Source organism: Oncorhynchus mykiss, chromosome 4, assembly GCF_013265735.2.
Source record: "Oncorhynchus mykiss isolate Arlee chromosome 4, USDA_OmykA_1.1, whole genome shotgun sequence".
Classification (NCBI taxonomy): Eukaryota; Metazoa; Chordata; class Actinopteri; order Salmoniformes; family Salmonidae; genus Oncorhynchus; species Oncorhynchus mykiss.
The window spans coordinates 11,587,042-11,601,092 of record NC_048568.1 but is presented as its reverse complement, the minus strand read 5'-3'; the positions used below and the strand labels follow the sequence as shown (position 1 = coordinate 11,601,092).

General features: G+C 42.3%; 3 protein-coding genes across 6 annotated transcripts in view; 1 reads left to right on the top strand and 2 right to left on the bottom strand.

Annotated features, from left to right (window-relative positions):
- Positions 1-6,326, bottom strand: part of cd109 (CD109 molecule) — a 22,802-nt gene extending 16,476 nt beyond the window's left edge. The window contains exons 1-12 of one of the 3 annotated variants that reach the window (XM_036975630.1): positions 6,202-6,326; positions 5,246-5,421; positions 5,010-5,038; positions 4,291-4,530; positions 4,017-4,142; positions 3,540-3,579; positions 1,875-1,956; positions 1,602-1,695; positions 1,309-1,447; positions 1,065-1,174; positions 403-681; positions 151-252 (exon numbers count right to left, since the gene is read on the bottom strand). In XM_036975630.1, the coding sequence (XP_036831525.1) occupies positions 151-252; positions 403-681; positions 1,065-1,174; positions 1,309-1,447; positions 1,602-1,695; positions 1,875-1,956; positions 3,540-3,579; positions 4,017-4,142; positions 4,291-4,530; positions 5,010-5,038; positions 5,246-5,414 (1,410 nt within the window). In that variant the 5' untranslated portion in view covers positions 5,415-5,421; positions 6,202-6,326. Of the gene's footprint in view, positions 1-150; positions 253-402; positions 682-1,064; positions 1,175-1,308; positions 1,448-1,601; positions 1,696-1,874; positions 1,957-3,539; positions 3,580-4,016; positions 4,143-4,290; positions 4,531-5,009; positions 5,039-5,245; positions 5,422-5,599; positions 5,771-6,201 lie in introns of those variants that run through there. The other 2 variants (XM_036975628.1, XM_036975629.1) reach the window with 2 other exon arrangements.
- Positions 6,272-8,072, top strand: LOC110522085 (N-alpha-acetyltransferase 20). Of its 2 annotated transcripts, XM_021600172.2 has the most exons (6): positions 6,272-6,391; positions 6,761-6,785; positions 6,924-7,014; positions 7,114-7,249; positions 7,456-7,601; positions 7,680-8,072. In XM_021600172.2, the coding sequence occupies exons 1-6, from the start codon at positions 6,339-6,341 to the stop codon at positions 7,763-7,765; spliced, it is 537 nt and encodes a 178-aa protein (XP_021455847.1). In that variant the 5' UTR covers positions 6,272-6,338; the 3' UTR covers positions 7,766-8,072. The 2 variants fall into 2 exon arrangements, with proteins under 2 accessions (XP_021455847.1, XP_021455846.2); XM_021600171.2 differs by having other exon boundaries at positions 6,282-6,391; positions 6,924-7,249.
- Positions 8,071-14,051, bottom strand: LOC110522084 (crooked neck-like protein 1). The gene is made up of 14 exons (XM_021600169.2): positions 13,842-14,051; positions 13,289-13,441; positions 13,011-13,102; positions 12,727-12,885; positions 12,362-12,528; positions 11,364-11,542; positions 11,091-11,261; positions 10,775-10,966; positions 10,603-10,662; positions 10,419-10,499; positions 10,095-10,334; positions 9,822-9,923; positions 9,428-9,676; positions 8,071-8,820 (listed from the first exon to the last, which is right to left on the bottom strand). Exons 1-14 carry the CDS (start codon positions 13,887-13,889, stop codon positions 8,251-8,253), a joined length of 2,463 nt encoding a protein of 820 aa, XP_021455844.2. The 5' UTR covers positions 13,890-14,051; the 3' UTR covers positions 8,071-8,250.

Here is a 14,051-nt window from a genome sequence, read left to right as displayed (position 1 = left end):
CAAGGTGCTCAAGCCTAAAGCATCTCACACATCTATGACATCTAGGGCCTCAGTCTCAGCATGACTTCATTCAATCTCCTAGGAGGGACAAAGTCATTTGGTAACATGTATTTAATGACTGGATGTCTTAACCATCCCTGTGAGATTTACCTGTGGAGTTGAACGGGACTTCTGGATCTGCAGGTACGATTTACTGGGGGACTTGTAGCTGCTATAGACCTGTAGCATCTTATAGCCGTCCTTGAATGAAGCCTAAAAAATATTATCACAAATGATCATATCTTTATTTTGACCACGTACTGCGGTACCTAACCCAGGTACAGTTCAATACAAAGAGAGATACTGTACATTGTTGGAAGTTGGCAGTGATTTTGAAACAGTCATTTTGAAATGGCCACTTACATCTACAGTGAGTGTTGCCACCTTATCTGAGAGCTGTATGTGAATGGGGATGACCCCGTCTGCAGGTACAGGTAAAACCATTGTCTGGACTGGTATCTCATCTGGCATTGGAGGGAGGCCAGGACCAGTAGAGTTCAGCAGCACACGAGGCAGCATTAACCCCAAGTCGTCCAACTTCCAGCTCCATGGACTGTGCCTTTGCTGTGTTACGGAGATTGTAACAGTCTTCCCCTGATCCTCTCGAGTCAGGGGCCACTTGTTGTACGTGGATATTTTCAGCTGCAAGAACAAGGGGTTTGTAACTAAATGTGTTTCAGGACTTGACATCCATACTCCCAAAGATCATAATGACTTCTAATGTTTTCTGTGATGAGAATTGGAGTCGTACAGCATTCTGTAGGTCCTGGGTATGGCACAAACACTTATAGTAGTACGTTTGTTTCCATGGCATTGACATGAGGTAGTCTGAAACCATGATATGCCCTACTCATGCATCACTGATCACGCTGCATGAAAACAGGTGCAATAATACAAAACGTGAAAAAGCTACCTGACCTACTTTTGTCAGAGCTGCGCCGATATGTTTGGTCATGGAAAGATGAACATTTATTTCCACACCCACGCAACTGAACAATACTCTATAGACTTGTAATTTTGCTTACCTCAGCGGTAAAGTTCAAAGAGGGCTTTATGTAGCTGGGGTATCCGCGGAAGGCAAGGTCATATCTACATTTAACCACACCCACCTCCATAGTGCTGTGATAGGTCAGTCCTTAAAAATCAACAAACAACAGATTCTATAGATCAGTAACAGTCGACTCTGAATGAGAGCGTTATTCTTCATTCTCAATAAGAAATGAGTGTACAGAATCTAACTTATATGGTTTGAAATCATTGTATGATTACCTGTCAGGGACTCTGTGACATAAACTATGATGGTAAGAAACTCATCGTTCTCATAATCCTCATACATGTTGTCTGCAGATCGTTTAAACATGACCTGGTAGTCAGGCACATCAAAAGAGAACTCCGTCGAGCCGTAAATCTGTATAAAAATGACAAACAATGAATCATCTCTCAGAGATCTCCACTTCAGGTTTCATGAATGTCATTCAAATGCCAACAGGATCCCTTTGTGATTCATAAGAATAAAACTACAAATTACATTTGGGAGGGGGGGGGGGGGGGGGCAAACTTACCTCTTTATAATCATCAGAACTCACACCAATGCCATGAAAATGATGCAAGTAGGTTATGTTCATGTGACCTCGTACAGGCTTCCCATACATGTATCTGTGAGAGAGAGAGAGTAGATGATCGGAACCAAATAGTTTTGATTGAATTTTCAGTGTTATACACCATTTCGCGCCCAGCCCATATGGGCTTATAAGACACTATTTCTTCAAGTATGTGTGCACAAAACACATAGCCTTGTTCAAACCATAAGGTAAAACGTTATCAAACTGATTTACTTAGCAGTGACCACGCCCCAGAGAGTATCATCATGATGAAGAACACTGGGAGCCTCTATCCACACCTCAAACCTGGGCAGCACTGAAACAAACACAAAGAACATTCATTGAAATCGATTACAATCACACACAAACCTCAGCAAAAGCTTTCCAAATGTTTATTTTTATTCAAGATACACTACATGACCAAAAGTATGTGGAAACCTGCTCGTCGAAAATCTAATTCCAAAATCATGGGCATTGGTCCCTCTTTTGTTGCTATGACAGACTCTACTTTTCTGGGAAGGCTTTCCACTAGATGTTGGAACAGTGCTGGGGGGACTTGCTTCCATTCAGCCATAAGAGCATTAGTAAGGTCGGGCACTGATGTTGGGCATTTAGACCTGGCTCTCAGTCGGTATTCCAAATCATCCCAAAGGTGTTTGATTGGGTTAAGGTCAGGGCTCTGTGCAGGCCAGTCAAGTTCTTCCACACCAATTTCGACAAACCATTTCCGTATGGACCTAGCTTTGTGCATGAGGGCATTTTCATGCTGAAACAGGAAAGGGCCTTCCCCAAACTCTTGCCACAAAGTTGGAAGTACAGAATCGTAGAGTGTCATTGTATGCTGTAGCATTAAGATTTCCCTTCACTGGAACTAGGGGGCCTAATCCGGCCCATGAAAAATAGCCTAAGACCATTATTCCTCCTCCACCAAACTTTACAGTTGGCACTATGCATGTGGGTAGGTAGCGTTCTCCTGGCATCCGCCAAACCCAGAATCATCTGTCGGACTGCCAGATGGTGAAGCGTGATTCATCACTCCCGAGAACGCATTTCCACTGCTCCAGAGTCCAATGGTGCTGAGCTTTAGTCCACTCCAGCTAACGCTTGGCATTGCGCATGGTGATCTTAGGCTTGTGTGCAGCTCTTTGGCCATGGAAACCCCTTTCATGAAGCTCCCGATTAATAGTTATTGTGCTGATGTTGCTTCCAGAGGCAGTTTGGAACTCGGTAGTGAGTCTTGCAACTGAAGACAGCCGATTTTTACACGTTAAGCGCTTCAGTACTCGGCGGTCCCGTTCTGTTAGCTTGTGTGGCCTACCACTTCACGGCAGCCGTTGTTGCTCCTAAACATTTCCACTTCACAATAACAGCACTTACAGATGACTGGGGCAGCTCTAGCAGGGCAGAAACTTGATGAACTGACTTGTTGGAAAGGTGGCATCCTATGACAGTGCCTGGTTGAAAGTCACTGAGCTCTTCAGTAAGGCCATTCTAATGCCAATGCTTGTCTATTGAGATGGCATGGCTGTGGGCTCGAATCAGCAACGGGTGTGGCTGAATTAGCCAAATCCACTAATTTGAAGGGGTGACCACATACTTTTGTATATGTAGTGTATATTGAAGTACACAATAAGTAAATGCTATGTACCAATCTAAATGTACCTTATTGAATGTGTTTGGCTTATGTAAATGGAAAATGTATAGCTTATTAGCTCTAGTTGAATGTCTGAGTAAATAGTTCAGCTTTAGTCATGTTCAAAATGAGAGAGCATCAGTGAGTATCCCCTGGTGGGTCATCTACCTTTGTTCTGAACAATATAGGGAGGAACCAGAACGTATGGAAATGGTACAGGAGCCCTAAGTTTAACAATGATGTAACGTCGATGAAAGTGATCTTACCATAATGTTCCACGTTGAATTGGTTTTCACTCACAACTTCCTGCAAGACAGAGAGAAAATGTGAGAGGTGACCACATTTCAGCACAATGAACTATGTACTGCTTGTTTCTAGCCCTCCTACAGGAAGACTTTTAAAATGTCTGGACAGTTTCGTTGTAGTTATCTTCTCTCCCTTGATTAAAACAACATGAAGGGGGCTGTCTTTGTGTAATAGTTCGCAGAAGACACGTTTCAGTGAAGACACATTTTTTAAATAACACTCATTTATTATGAGTATTTAGTGTCAATTATTCCTGAAGATTTGCAGACAAAAAACACATTCAAGCCCCAAGGCCATCTGTTAACGAGATTAAATATCGCCAAGATGAAATATATAGCCTGCATCACCCTGAAAACCCTCAATAAAGCTATAATAACCACTCAATGTTTTGAGCAGCAAAACGTTAGCATAGTCCTTCAAATTTTAAGAGGACTTACATTGACAGAAGTCACAATGGTCCACTTGCCAAGAGATGGATTCTTAGACAGCTGAAACTCTTTGGACAGAACACCCAGAACACTGTCCAATGACAACCACTGCCGGATCATGTTTGCCTTAGGATCCTGGCTCACAGCGTTCATAAAAGGAAATGAGAATGATCAACTGGCCATCATAGTTTCATATTTCAAGTTTCCATTCCATCCACCTGCTATCACTTCCACACTGAATGTTCATACAATACCCACTTGACATGGTAACAGTAACACACACCTTAATGATAATATCTATCTTGCCCTTATATGGCTTGCCATCTGGGTAAATGGACACTGCCCGGATCTTCACAACCTGCCCAGGCCTGTAGTTGGCCTTGTCTGTCTGAATAAACGTGGATGAGCTTTTGGGGTTAAAACGCAGGACCGTAGAGTTGGTGAACACCATATTGCCCATCCCGACATAGCCCTTGACCACCAACGTGTAGGGGTGCCAATAGCTCAGTTCACTGTCGGGGATCTGTAGGGGGGGGGGGGGGAAATAGCAGAATAGGTCAAAGGTCAAAGAGGGTCAGGAAGAAGAAGTATTCAAGTATTCTGACAGACACGAGTCAAGGCTAAGGTGTACTGTTATCTCAGACACAATGGTGGACGGTGATATTTCGAATGCGACTTACTTTGTCATGTTTGTGGTGGTTTATAATAACCCATTTTTTTATGCTAGGAACCTCAGAGTTGAATACCAAAACTGAAGAGGGATTTTCTATGTGCCTGTGACCAACAATACTGTGATCAACAGCACATACTATAAAAATACTGTCTCTAATTTGAAAGGGGGAATTACAACTCAAGTAACCAAAATGGTAACAACATCACTGCCACTATAACATGTAAATGTGTATCTTCATTCATACCATGTATAGATGATAGTTTTGGCATCTAATTGCTACTTTTATTTTATGAATATTGTATAAGCATTTCAGAAAAATGCATTCTTACCGGTGAAAGAACCAGCAGCTCAGTCGAACCTGTATGAAGAAAATGGCATAAAGAAACAGGGATGTTTATCATCGACTGAGTCATAATCAATTGAGTTAAAGCACTGATAATCATACAACATCATTTTAGCGAAATTTCAAGGTTGCTGCTTGGCGTGTGAAACAAAATTCAAGCAAACATTTAGCGTATAAATAGTTATAGAAATATTAAAAGTTGAGTTTAAAATAATGTCTTACCTCCTTGAATTGTGGTTGTTTCTGTGACAACAGTATTATTACCATTAACAATCTCAGTAACGACTTGGACTTCCACCGCCTTGGTGAGGATAGTGACTGATAGTGTGATGGGGACACCAGGCCCTAGGACCCCCGGAACAGAGATCAGGTATGAAGGGCTGGGGGCCATGCTGGGCCTGAAAGACAAGAGGATAGAGAACTTTGAAAGTAAGGGAGGCAATTTTTATTTATTTATTATCCTCTATAACAACAAATATAGAGGATCTTCGATAACGAGCTTTGATAATGGAAAAAGTATAGGATTGCAAATACATTTGTCTAGAATACTTTTGAAGTACCATTTTTTCCCCATACCTTGGTGTGTTCTGGGCTCCACTGAAAACAACAAATAATCCAAGAAATCCCAACACTTGAAACCACTCCATTTGCATTAACAACACACCAAAGTGCACCACTGATCAATGGAACCAAGTCCTTTCAGTGACAGTCTTCACACATGTTCAAAAGTAACTCCACCTACTCTGTCCCCAGAGAATACATATTATGCTCTCCACCAACCATATCAAAGGAAAAAAACACCTCACTTAAAACCTTTTTTCCTAAAACATGTTCTTGTTCAATCAATATTTTTATGTTTGGAAATTTGTAGTTCAGTTACTGCAATTAGATGCATGTATCTTTTTTTTCTCATAGGCTAGTGGTGCACTTTGGTGTGTTGTTAATAAAAAGTATTCGTTTTTCATGGAGGAAAGCTAGCTACTGGTTTTTAAATTGCCACCTAATTAATGCATTTTAATTGGATCGGACACTACTACAGTATCAAGCATAAGTCAGCCATCCATTTGCTTGTGAATTCACTATTGCAAAGTAATGGATTAATATCTCAACTTTCCCATACAAAACTTGATTAGATAGGTCACACACGTCATCGAAATATCTTTCCAACCGTTGCTCACCATGTTCTGCTAGTGTGTATTCTTGCCTGCTATTCCTCAGTCAAACGGAAGATGGCAGTAAATCAGTCAATGACACCTCCCTAAAGATAGAGGGCATCGACGTTTTGGTCGACGCTAAAGTTGAATGGTCAGCGAAAATGACAACGTTACGAGCTTTTACGTGCGATGATTTGTTCAAGTTCAACAACATGTGAGTTCATTTCGATTAGTTTTTAATACTGTTGAATAGGCTAACATTCTAGCTACACAATACCTATGTTTTAGTGGACCATACCAATAGCATTTTGCTTGTTGGCTAGTTGCAAGTATAGCTAGCTAGCCAGAAGCTAATTATTTGGCCATACAGAGATGCATAGACGCTATCTTAATAAACGAGTCAACTCTGTTGCTATAAGATACAGTATTTGGAATGTATGGACAATAGCTCACTAGCTGGCTCTCTCTTTCAAAGGTGGCTAGCTAGGAATAAATACAGTAAACTGAGGTCTGCTGCCCCTCGTCGTCAGGGGCATTGCATTGAATGCATGAAACATCTCAAACTTTATTTCTACCTTCACAGCAACCTGGATCCATTAACAGAGACTGTATCCTTTCACACGTACAAATTGAACCCCGGCATTGTAATAATATACCACCTGTCTATCTATGCATGGAAACCCCAGATAATGTAGGCTTTGTCTTGTTATATTAGAAGACAAGCAGTCCTTAACTTTCTTTTACAGTATGGAATCCCATTTTACCTACAGTACCTGGCCCACTGGCCTGAGTACTTCATTGTTGCAGAGGCCCCTGGTGGAGAATTGATGGGTTACAGTAAGTGCATGTCATATGTACCATCCTATATGATGATTGCAATAGCATACACTGTGGATGGCCTCCATCAAAATTACACTTCTGACTTTGTCCTTGCAGTCATGGGAAAGGCGGAGGGATCAGTGGCGCGAGAAGAGTGGCATGGGCACGTCACAGCTCTCTCAGTGGCCCCAGAGTTCAGACGACTGGGACTGGCAGCCAAGCTTATGGAGATGCTGGAGGAGATCTCAGAAAGGTGGGTCTGACTTTTACTAAGATCAGTGTCATTTGGTACACATATATATATATAGTACTGAAACCAGGTGGGAATACAAATTATAAACCCTTATTTTTGTTTTCTGTTTCAAACCGTTTTGCTATAGTGCACCCTACTGAACATGACCATGTTATCTAGCATACATCTTGGCTTATTCTAATCCATGTCATGTCTCACTGTTTTAGGAAGGGCGGGTTCTTTGTTGACCTGTTTGTTCGAGTCTCCAATCAAGTGGCGGTGAACATGTACAAACAGCTAGGCTACAGCGTTTACAGAACCGTGATAGAGTACTATTCTGCTAGCAACGGAGAACCGGATGAAGACGCCTATGGTAAGATGAACCCCTTCAAATCAATGTAAACATTACTGTAGCTCAATCATTTTGTTGACATGTGCTCACTCTTTGTAGATATGAGGAAAGCCTTGTCGAGCGACACAGAGAAGAAATCCATCGTTCCTATACCACATCCCGTCAGACCAGAAGATATAGAATAGACGGAACACGGACACTAATATTTCTCTCGTCTGCATTGGTGAAGTGTGATAAGGACTAGTTTTGAGGGTGTGATGTGTGAAAGCTGACAGAATATCATTGTACATAGTTATTGGATAGTTCAAAATTCACTGGTCCTTTGTGAAACTAAGATTTTTTTTGCCAATGAGTCAGTCACTGTTTGGAGCTATATGGAATTGAAAGGACTCAAATTCAATAAATTATCTACTTACTTGACTCACCCAGGGACCTGCTGCTTTGTCACAATCAATCAATTATGGTTCATTTTCCAAATAAAAATAAAATGGATATCAGTGGTTATTTATTTACATTGTCATTGCACTACAGTAACTAAAACACAAACATGGAATAAGAATTCACATTAATAAAAGAGGTGTTTGTAAAACATAAAAAAGCACTAGAAATTACCTGATGAGGTACTCAACTTGTCCCTACTTGTCATGAGTGAAACATTTTCCCAGACAAGCTAATCATTCACTGAATCCTTTTTGCTCATCCTGGGCTGTTTCTCACTGCCATCTTTGTCACGATCACTACCGCTGCTGCCACTACTACTGCTGCTGCTGCTGCTTTCATCAGAATCATCGCTGTCATCATATGTGCTCTCTTTGGAGTCTTTTTCAGGCACAGGCTCACTGACCATAGGATTTTCTGATGGTGATGCAGAGTCTTCAGACATTTCTTTGTCTCTACTCCTTTCCCCTCTTCCATTTTCTTCTCCATCTCTCTCCACTCTTCTGTTATCTTCTTCCTCCATTTCTTTGTCTCTACTCCCCTCCCCTCTTCCATTTTCTTCTCCATCCATTTTTTCATCTCCATCTCTCTCCACTCTTCTGTTATCTTCCTCCATTTCTTTGCCACTACCTCTATCCACTCCTCCGTTGTTTTCATCTTCCTCATCTTCTTCCTCCTCGTCGTCTTCTTCTTGTTGCTGCCTCTTCCACATCTTGGCCATGGCGAGCAGCTTGAGGTTGGGCTGATTGGCTGCATCCTCAGGGAAGATATAGTCGTAGTACTCCTCCCACCCTGCATCCGACTTGAATCAAAATGAAAAGTAAATTAGTGATCAATCGAACCACATCATGACAAACTTGCTGAGTACCTCGACTCCCAACTAACCGCTGACTCAATACGCGTCTAATTCAAAAATGTAAATTCTTAAACCCTTACTGCGTACCTATGTTTGTCCTCTGTTTTTGCGTGCCTTTGCTGAAATCCATACTTTTTAATAAAAAGTTAAATACAACCACTGACTGTTTCATCATTGCTGTTGCTCTAAGATGGCAACTCAGCATGGAAGGTTATCACTAGCTTCTATAGCCACAGTCAAAACCCACCAATTTCTAAAATTTCTCATTAAAATTTGATTTTAAAACTTAACCACACTGCTAACCTTATGCCTAACCCAAATTAAAAGGCACATTTTTGTAGCCCATGTTGTGGCTGTGGAATTTGACTGTGGCTATAGAAGCTAGTGGAAATCAGTGTGAATGCGCATGTGCCAATTGTATCTCAACAAGGAGTCTGTCTGTATTTGATTAAATGTTTAATTAAAAAGTATGGAGGAGTTGAGGTACTCGGTAAGACAAACAAGGGTAATGAATTGATATTGGATTGGTATGACCAAAGGAAACAACACTTACCCCGTCCTCTGCTGTGAGCTTTCTCCTCTTCTTCACCTTCTCCGGCAGCAGTTTCTTTACCCTCTCCCTGGTCGTGTCCGAACCAAACTCCTGCTCAAACTCCTTCCACGACTCCAACAACATCAGACGCTCCTCCTTCTCCTCACAGCTTCTCAGGCCCTTGTTGCCCTCCTCAAAGATCCCCCTACACCTCTGCAGCCGGTCCGAGGTATCGATGGACAGCTCATACTGGGCATAGCTGATCCAGACCTGCAGGTAACATTTAGCTAAATTACACAATGAACGAGTAAATGTTTGAGGAGTTCCTGCGCCACAGTGAGTGTTTGGCAGGTGAGTTGTAGCATGGGACTGTTGGTAGCAAGACAGTCACTAAGGTTAAAGGGACAGCTCTCACCTTTACGTGCTGTGTGCGCTGCAAAAGTCTCTGGTAGAGGCCCCTGGTGTTGTCAAACTCTTCCTGCTCAATTTCAAAGTCGATGTAGGACTTCCACAACACCTAAGATTGAAAAGGAAATGGAATATATTAAAGTAAAATACTGTTCAGAGGTACCTTCATTACTTTTCACGACAACACTTCTCACTTGAGGGGCATCTTCAGACCTGCTAAACGACAGACAGTGGAACGTCAATACTGAGTAAATGCCCTGGCTGAGCGTTTGAGCCTGACCTCTGGCATGTCTAGTCGTGGCTGTCCGATGGCCAGCTCGAAGATGGCCCGGGCCCTCTCTGTGTCTCCTAGAATGGTCTCCAGCTCAGAGAACTTGATCCAGGTGGTGCAGTTCTCTGGGGCAAACTCCAGGTACTTCTCGTAGAGCTTTCTGCATCGGTCAAACTCTCGGAGCTGCAGCTCCAGCTCAATGTAGCCCTTGAACAGCTTGTTTTTTGGACATTTACCAATGGCTGTGCCCTGGGGGAGAGGAAGAAGCCCAAATTAGAGAGAAGTTTGATACAATGAAAAACATACATCTTCAGCAATCAGTAGGGACCTTACCAAGCCTCGCCTGGCAGCTTGAAGGTTCTTCTGGCGGATTTCAAACTGTCCGTAGAGTAGCCAAATCTTGGCAAATGTGAACTATGAGGAAGGATGCAAAGTAATAAATATGATCATTTGTTGATGATTCATGTTTATGTCCCATTTCAGAAAGGACGTGCCACTGATTGCAAACTGCCAATACCTTTTTGTGAGGGATGAGATCCAGACATGCCTGGTACACCTGTCTTGTTCTCTCCGGGTCCTGCCAATTCAACAAAATAAGCACTGAAATCCACAGCTATATGCACAATGTCACACATAGCAATGTGAGAATTATAGCCATTCCATAAAACACACAGAGGAAGCAGGCTTACCTTGACCTCCAGTTCTTCATATAAAGCATAGTTTATCCACAGGTAAATGTATCTTCTCCAGTGCCTCTTCTCCTGTATAGGAGGGATGTTGGCGATGGCTCTCTCATACACCTCTCTGGCAGTGTCAGGATCCGCATCACTCTCCACCAGGCGCAGGTAATCAAACCAAGCGTCGTAATTGTGTGGGCTTGCCTACACAGGACACAAAACACAATCCAATGGAAAGCAATTAGGGGGATGACATGTTGAACCCATGTTTTAATGGTTTATTTGGAGTGAAATCTTTGCACATTTTTACAAGTTCAATTGAACGTACCTTGACTTCCTCCTCATACTGAAATCTCCGCTTGCTGACGATAACGTCCTCAATTCCCCTCCGGTCTCCAAACTTCTTCTCAAATACTGTGTAGAATTTGAAGAGCTCCTGAGCCTGATGCTTGGGGATTCTGTCCAAGGCGTATTTGTAGATGACTCGAACACGCTCAAACTAAGAGACAAAGGGGGAGAAAAGTTGTGTTGTGTTCTGTTGACCACAGTATAAATGTGTGGGAATAAAACTGACATGGTTCAAAGTGTCAGATTTAGATACCTCTTTCTGTTTCTCTTCAAATCTGGCGAAGGCCACAAAGAGGTTCTCGTTGACATGCTCCTCGCCAAAGAACTCCACTGATCTCTCAAACACCTTCCTCCCGTGGGCGATGTACCCATGCTTCTCTTCAAAACGGGCATACTTGATCCAATTCTTCACGTCAGGGTGGACAATTACAAGTGCACTGGAGTTAAGGAGCTTTAAAGAGATGCACTCTACAGGCATGATGACAAAATGAGGATAATACCACTACAGTATCATAATAAATGTATTCAATTGCTAAACTGCTACAAGTCTCTGCTAGGTAAAGCCCCGCCCTTATCTCAGCTCACTGGTTACCGTAGCACCACCCACTCGTAGCACGCGCTCCAGCAGGTATATCTCACTGGTCACCCCCAAAGCCAATTCCTCCTTTGGTCACCTTTCCTTCCAGTTCTCTGCTGCCAATGACTGGAAAGAACTGCAAAAATCACCAAAGCTGGAGACTCATATCTCCCTCACCAGCTGTCAGAGCAGCTCACAGATCACTGCACCTGTACATAGCCCATCTATCTACCTCATCCCCATACTGTATTTATTTATTTATCTTACTCCTTTACACCCCAGTATCTCTACTTGCACATTCATCTCCTGCACATCTACCATTCCAGTGTTTAATTGTTATATTGTAATTACTTTGCCTATTTATTGCCTTAACTCCCTTATCTTACCTCATTTGCACTCACTGTATATAGACTTTTTGTTTTCTTTTTTCTACTGTATTATTGACTGTATGTTTTGTTTATTCCATGTGTAACTCTTTGTTATTGCATGTGTCGAATTGCTATGCTTTATCTTGGCCAGGTCGCAGTTGCAAATGAGAACTTGTTCTCAACTAGCCTACCTGGTTAAATAAAGGTGAGAAAAAAAATCAAACACCTGTCAATTAATGACACACTCTACAGCAACCACAACTCATAGTAAGTAAATGTTTCAAGCACTTCCCATCAAAAGGGTATATCTCTCATAGATGGAGCGGGCCTTGTCGACCTCCTTGTAGCGCAGCTCGAAGTTGATGTAGGAGTGCCAGGCTTGTTCCTCTGGTTCCCACTCTGTCCAGCGCTCAAACACCTGTCTGCAGCCAGCAATGTTACCCAGCATCTCCTCCATGTAACTGTACTTGTACCTGAAACGGGGGGAAACAGAAAAAGAACAGATGAGCCGCAACAAGATTGTGCACATTGGTGGTAAACTCTGCATGTTTTAGTCATTATTCTGCAAAAGCCTGATTGATTGAGGATCAAAACACTAATATGACCACATCAATCAGATATAGTTTTTTAAAACAGATATCAACGGTTTAGAAGGTGAAGTTGTTCAGTACCAGAACTGGTTGACACGAGGCAAGATGGTGATGGCTCTGTCCCAAATGTTGCGGGCGTGGTTCACTTGCCGGTTCTTCATCTCCATTTCGGCATACTTCAGCCATAGAGCAATGTTCCGGTGGTCTACATCCAGAGCACGCTCGTAAATAGAGCGAGCCCTGGGCGGGGGGGTTAGACAACAAGTATCCCAGTCAAAACTCATCTAACATTCACATCAGATTTCAAATAGGTATGGTTCACAATCATCACCTTCACAAAGTGAAATTGACAAGCATTAGCTTACCTCTGGACTTCTTTCAGGCTCTCCTCCCATTGTGCGTATTTTATCCAGTTGCTGATAACAGTGCGATTCTTTCTGATGTTGTCTTCAAATCCCTATGAGGAGAGTCCAATATGCATCTAAATTAGATCAATGTATTTACTGTATTCTTCACAGGATTCGCAGACAATCGGAAATGATGAAACTGGCAGGCTGGCAGACCAACAGAATATCAAGAGTAAAAGTGAAGTAACAGTAAACGTGAAGTGTAAACTGTGTGTCCACTGTCACGGGGGTCTTACCTTCCGCTTCTTCAACTTGTAATCGTTCAACTCTTCTTCATCAGTGATTTTCTGTTTGGGCGGCGGTGGCAAAAGCTCGAGCTCCCTCTCCTTTGCCTCCCTGAGCAACTGCTCAGCTGTGATTTGTACCTCTGCTGGAGCCTTGTTTTTCACCTACACAAAACAAATTAATACATGAATTTAAGAATGGGTGAAATTAATTGGAGATAATACTAGCTAGCTACATAGTACATGTTCCAAAAGGAAACAGTTCGAACTCGCTAGCTAATTACGTAACTAGCTAACTTCATCACAGACACTGACTTGGGTCAGAGTATCTAGCTAACGTTAGTTACGTTAGCTTGCTAAATACAATTATTTGCAGTGCTTAGCTACCCTTTCGTTCGTCTGAAGTAGCTAAAAGTAATTGAACTACATTTGTACTAAAACAAAGGACAAGTCTTGTTGTGGTTAGCTAGCTTGATACCTGGCTAGGCCCATATAGACATGGCTAGCCAATAACTTACAAGTTCGCTAACGTTAGATAGCTAACTGTTTTTAAGTGTTTTGTTACCTTAGCCACTTTCGGTATCCTCTGTTTCCCTGCTGCAGTGGATGCCATTTTGCTCGGTACTATGGCAGAGTCAATGAGAAACAACTGTTACAATTGAATCTATAAAACACAACGAACAGATAATAGTTTAGAATATTTTCACAGCGCCAGTGAGCTCCGCCATGACACCTTCAAAAACGTGCGTCAAACTTAACCTATGAACTGTAACCT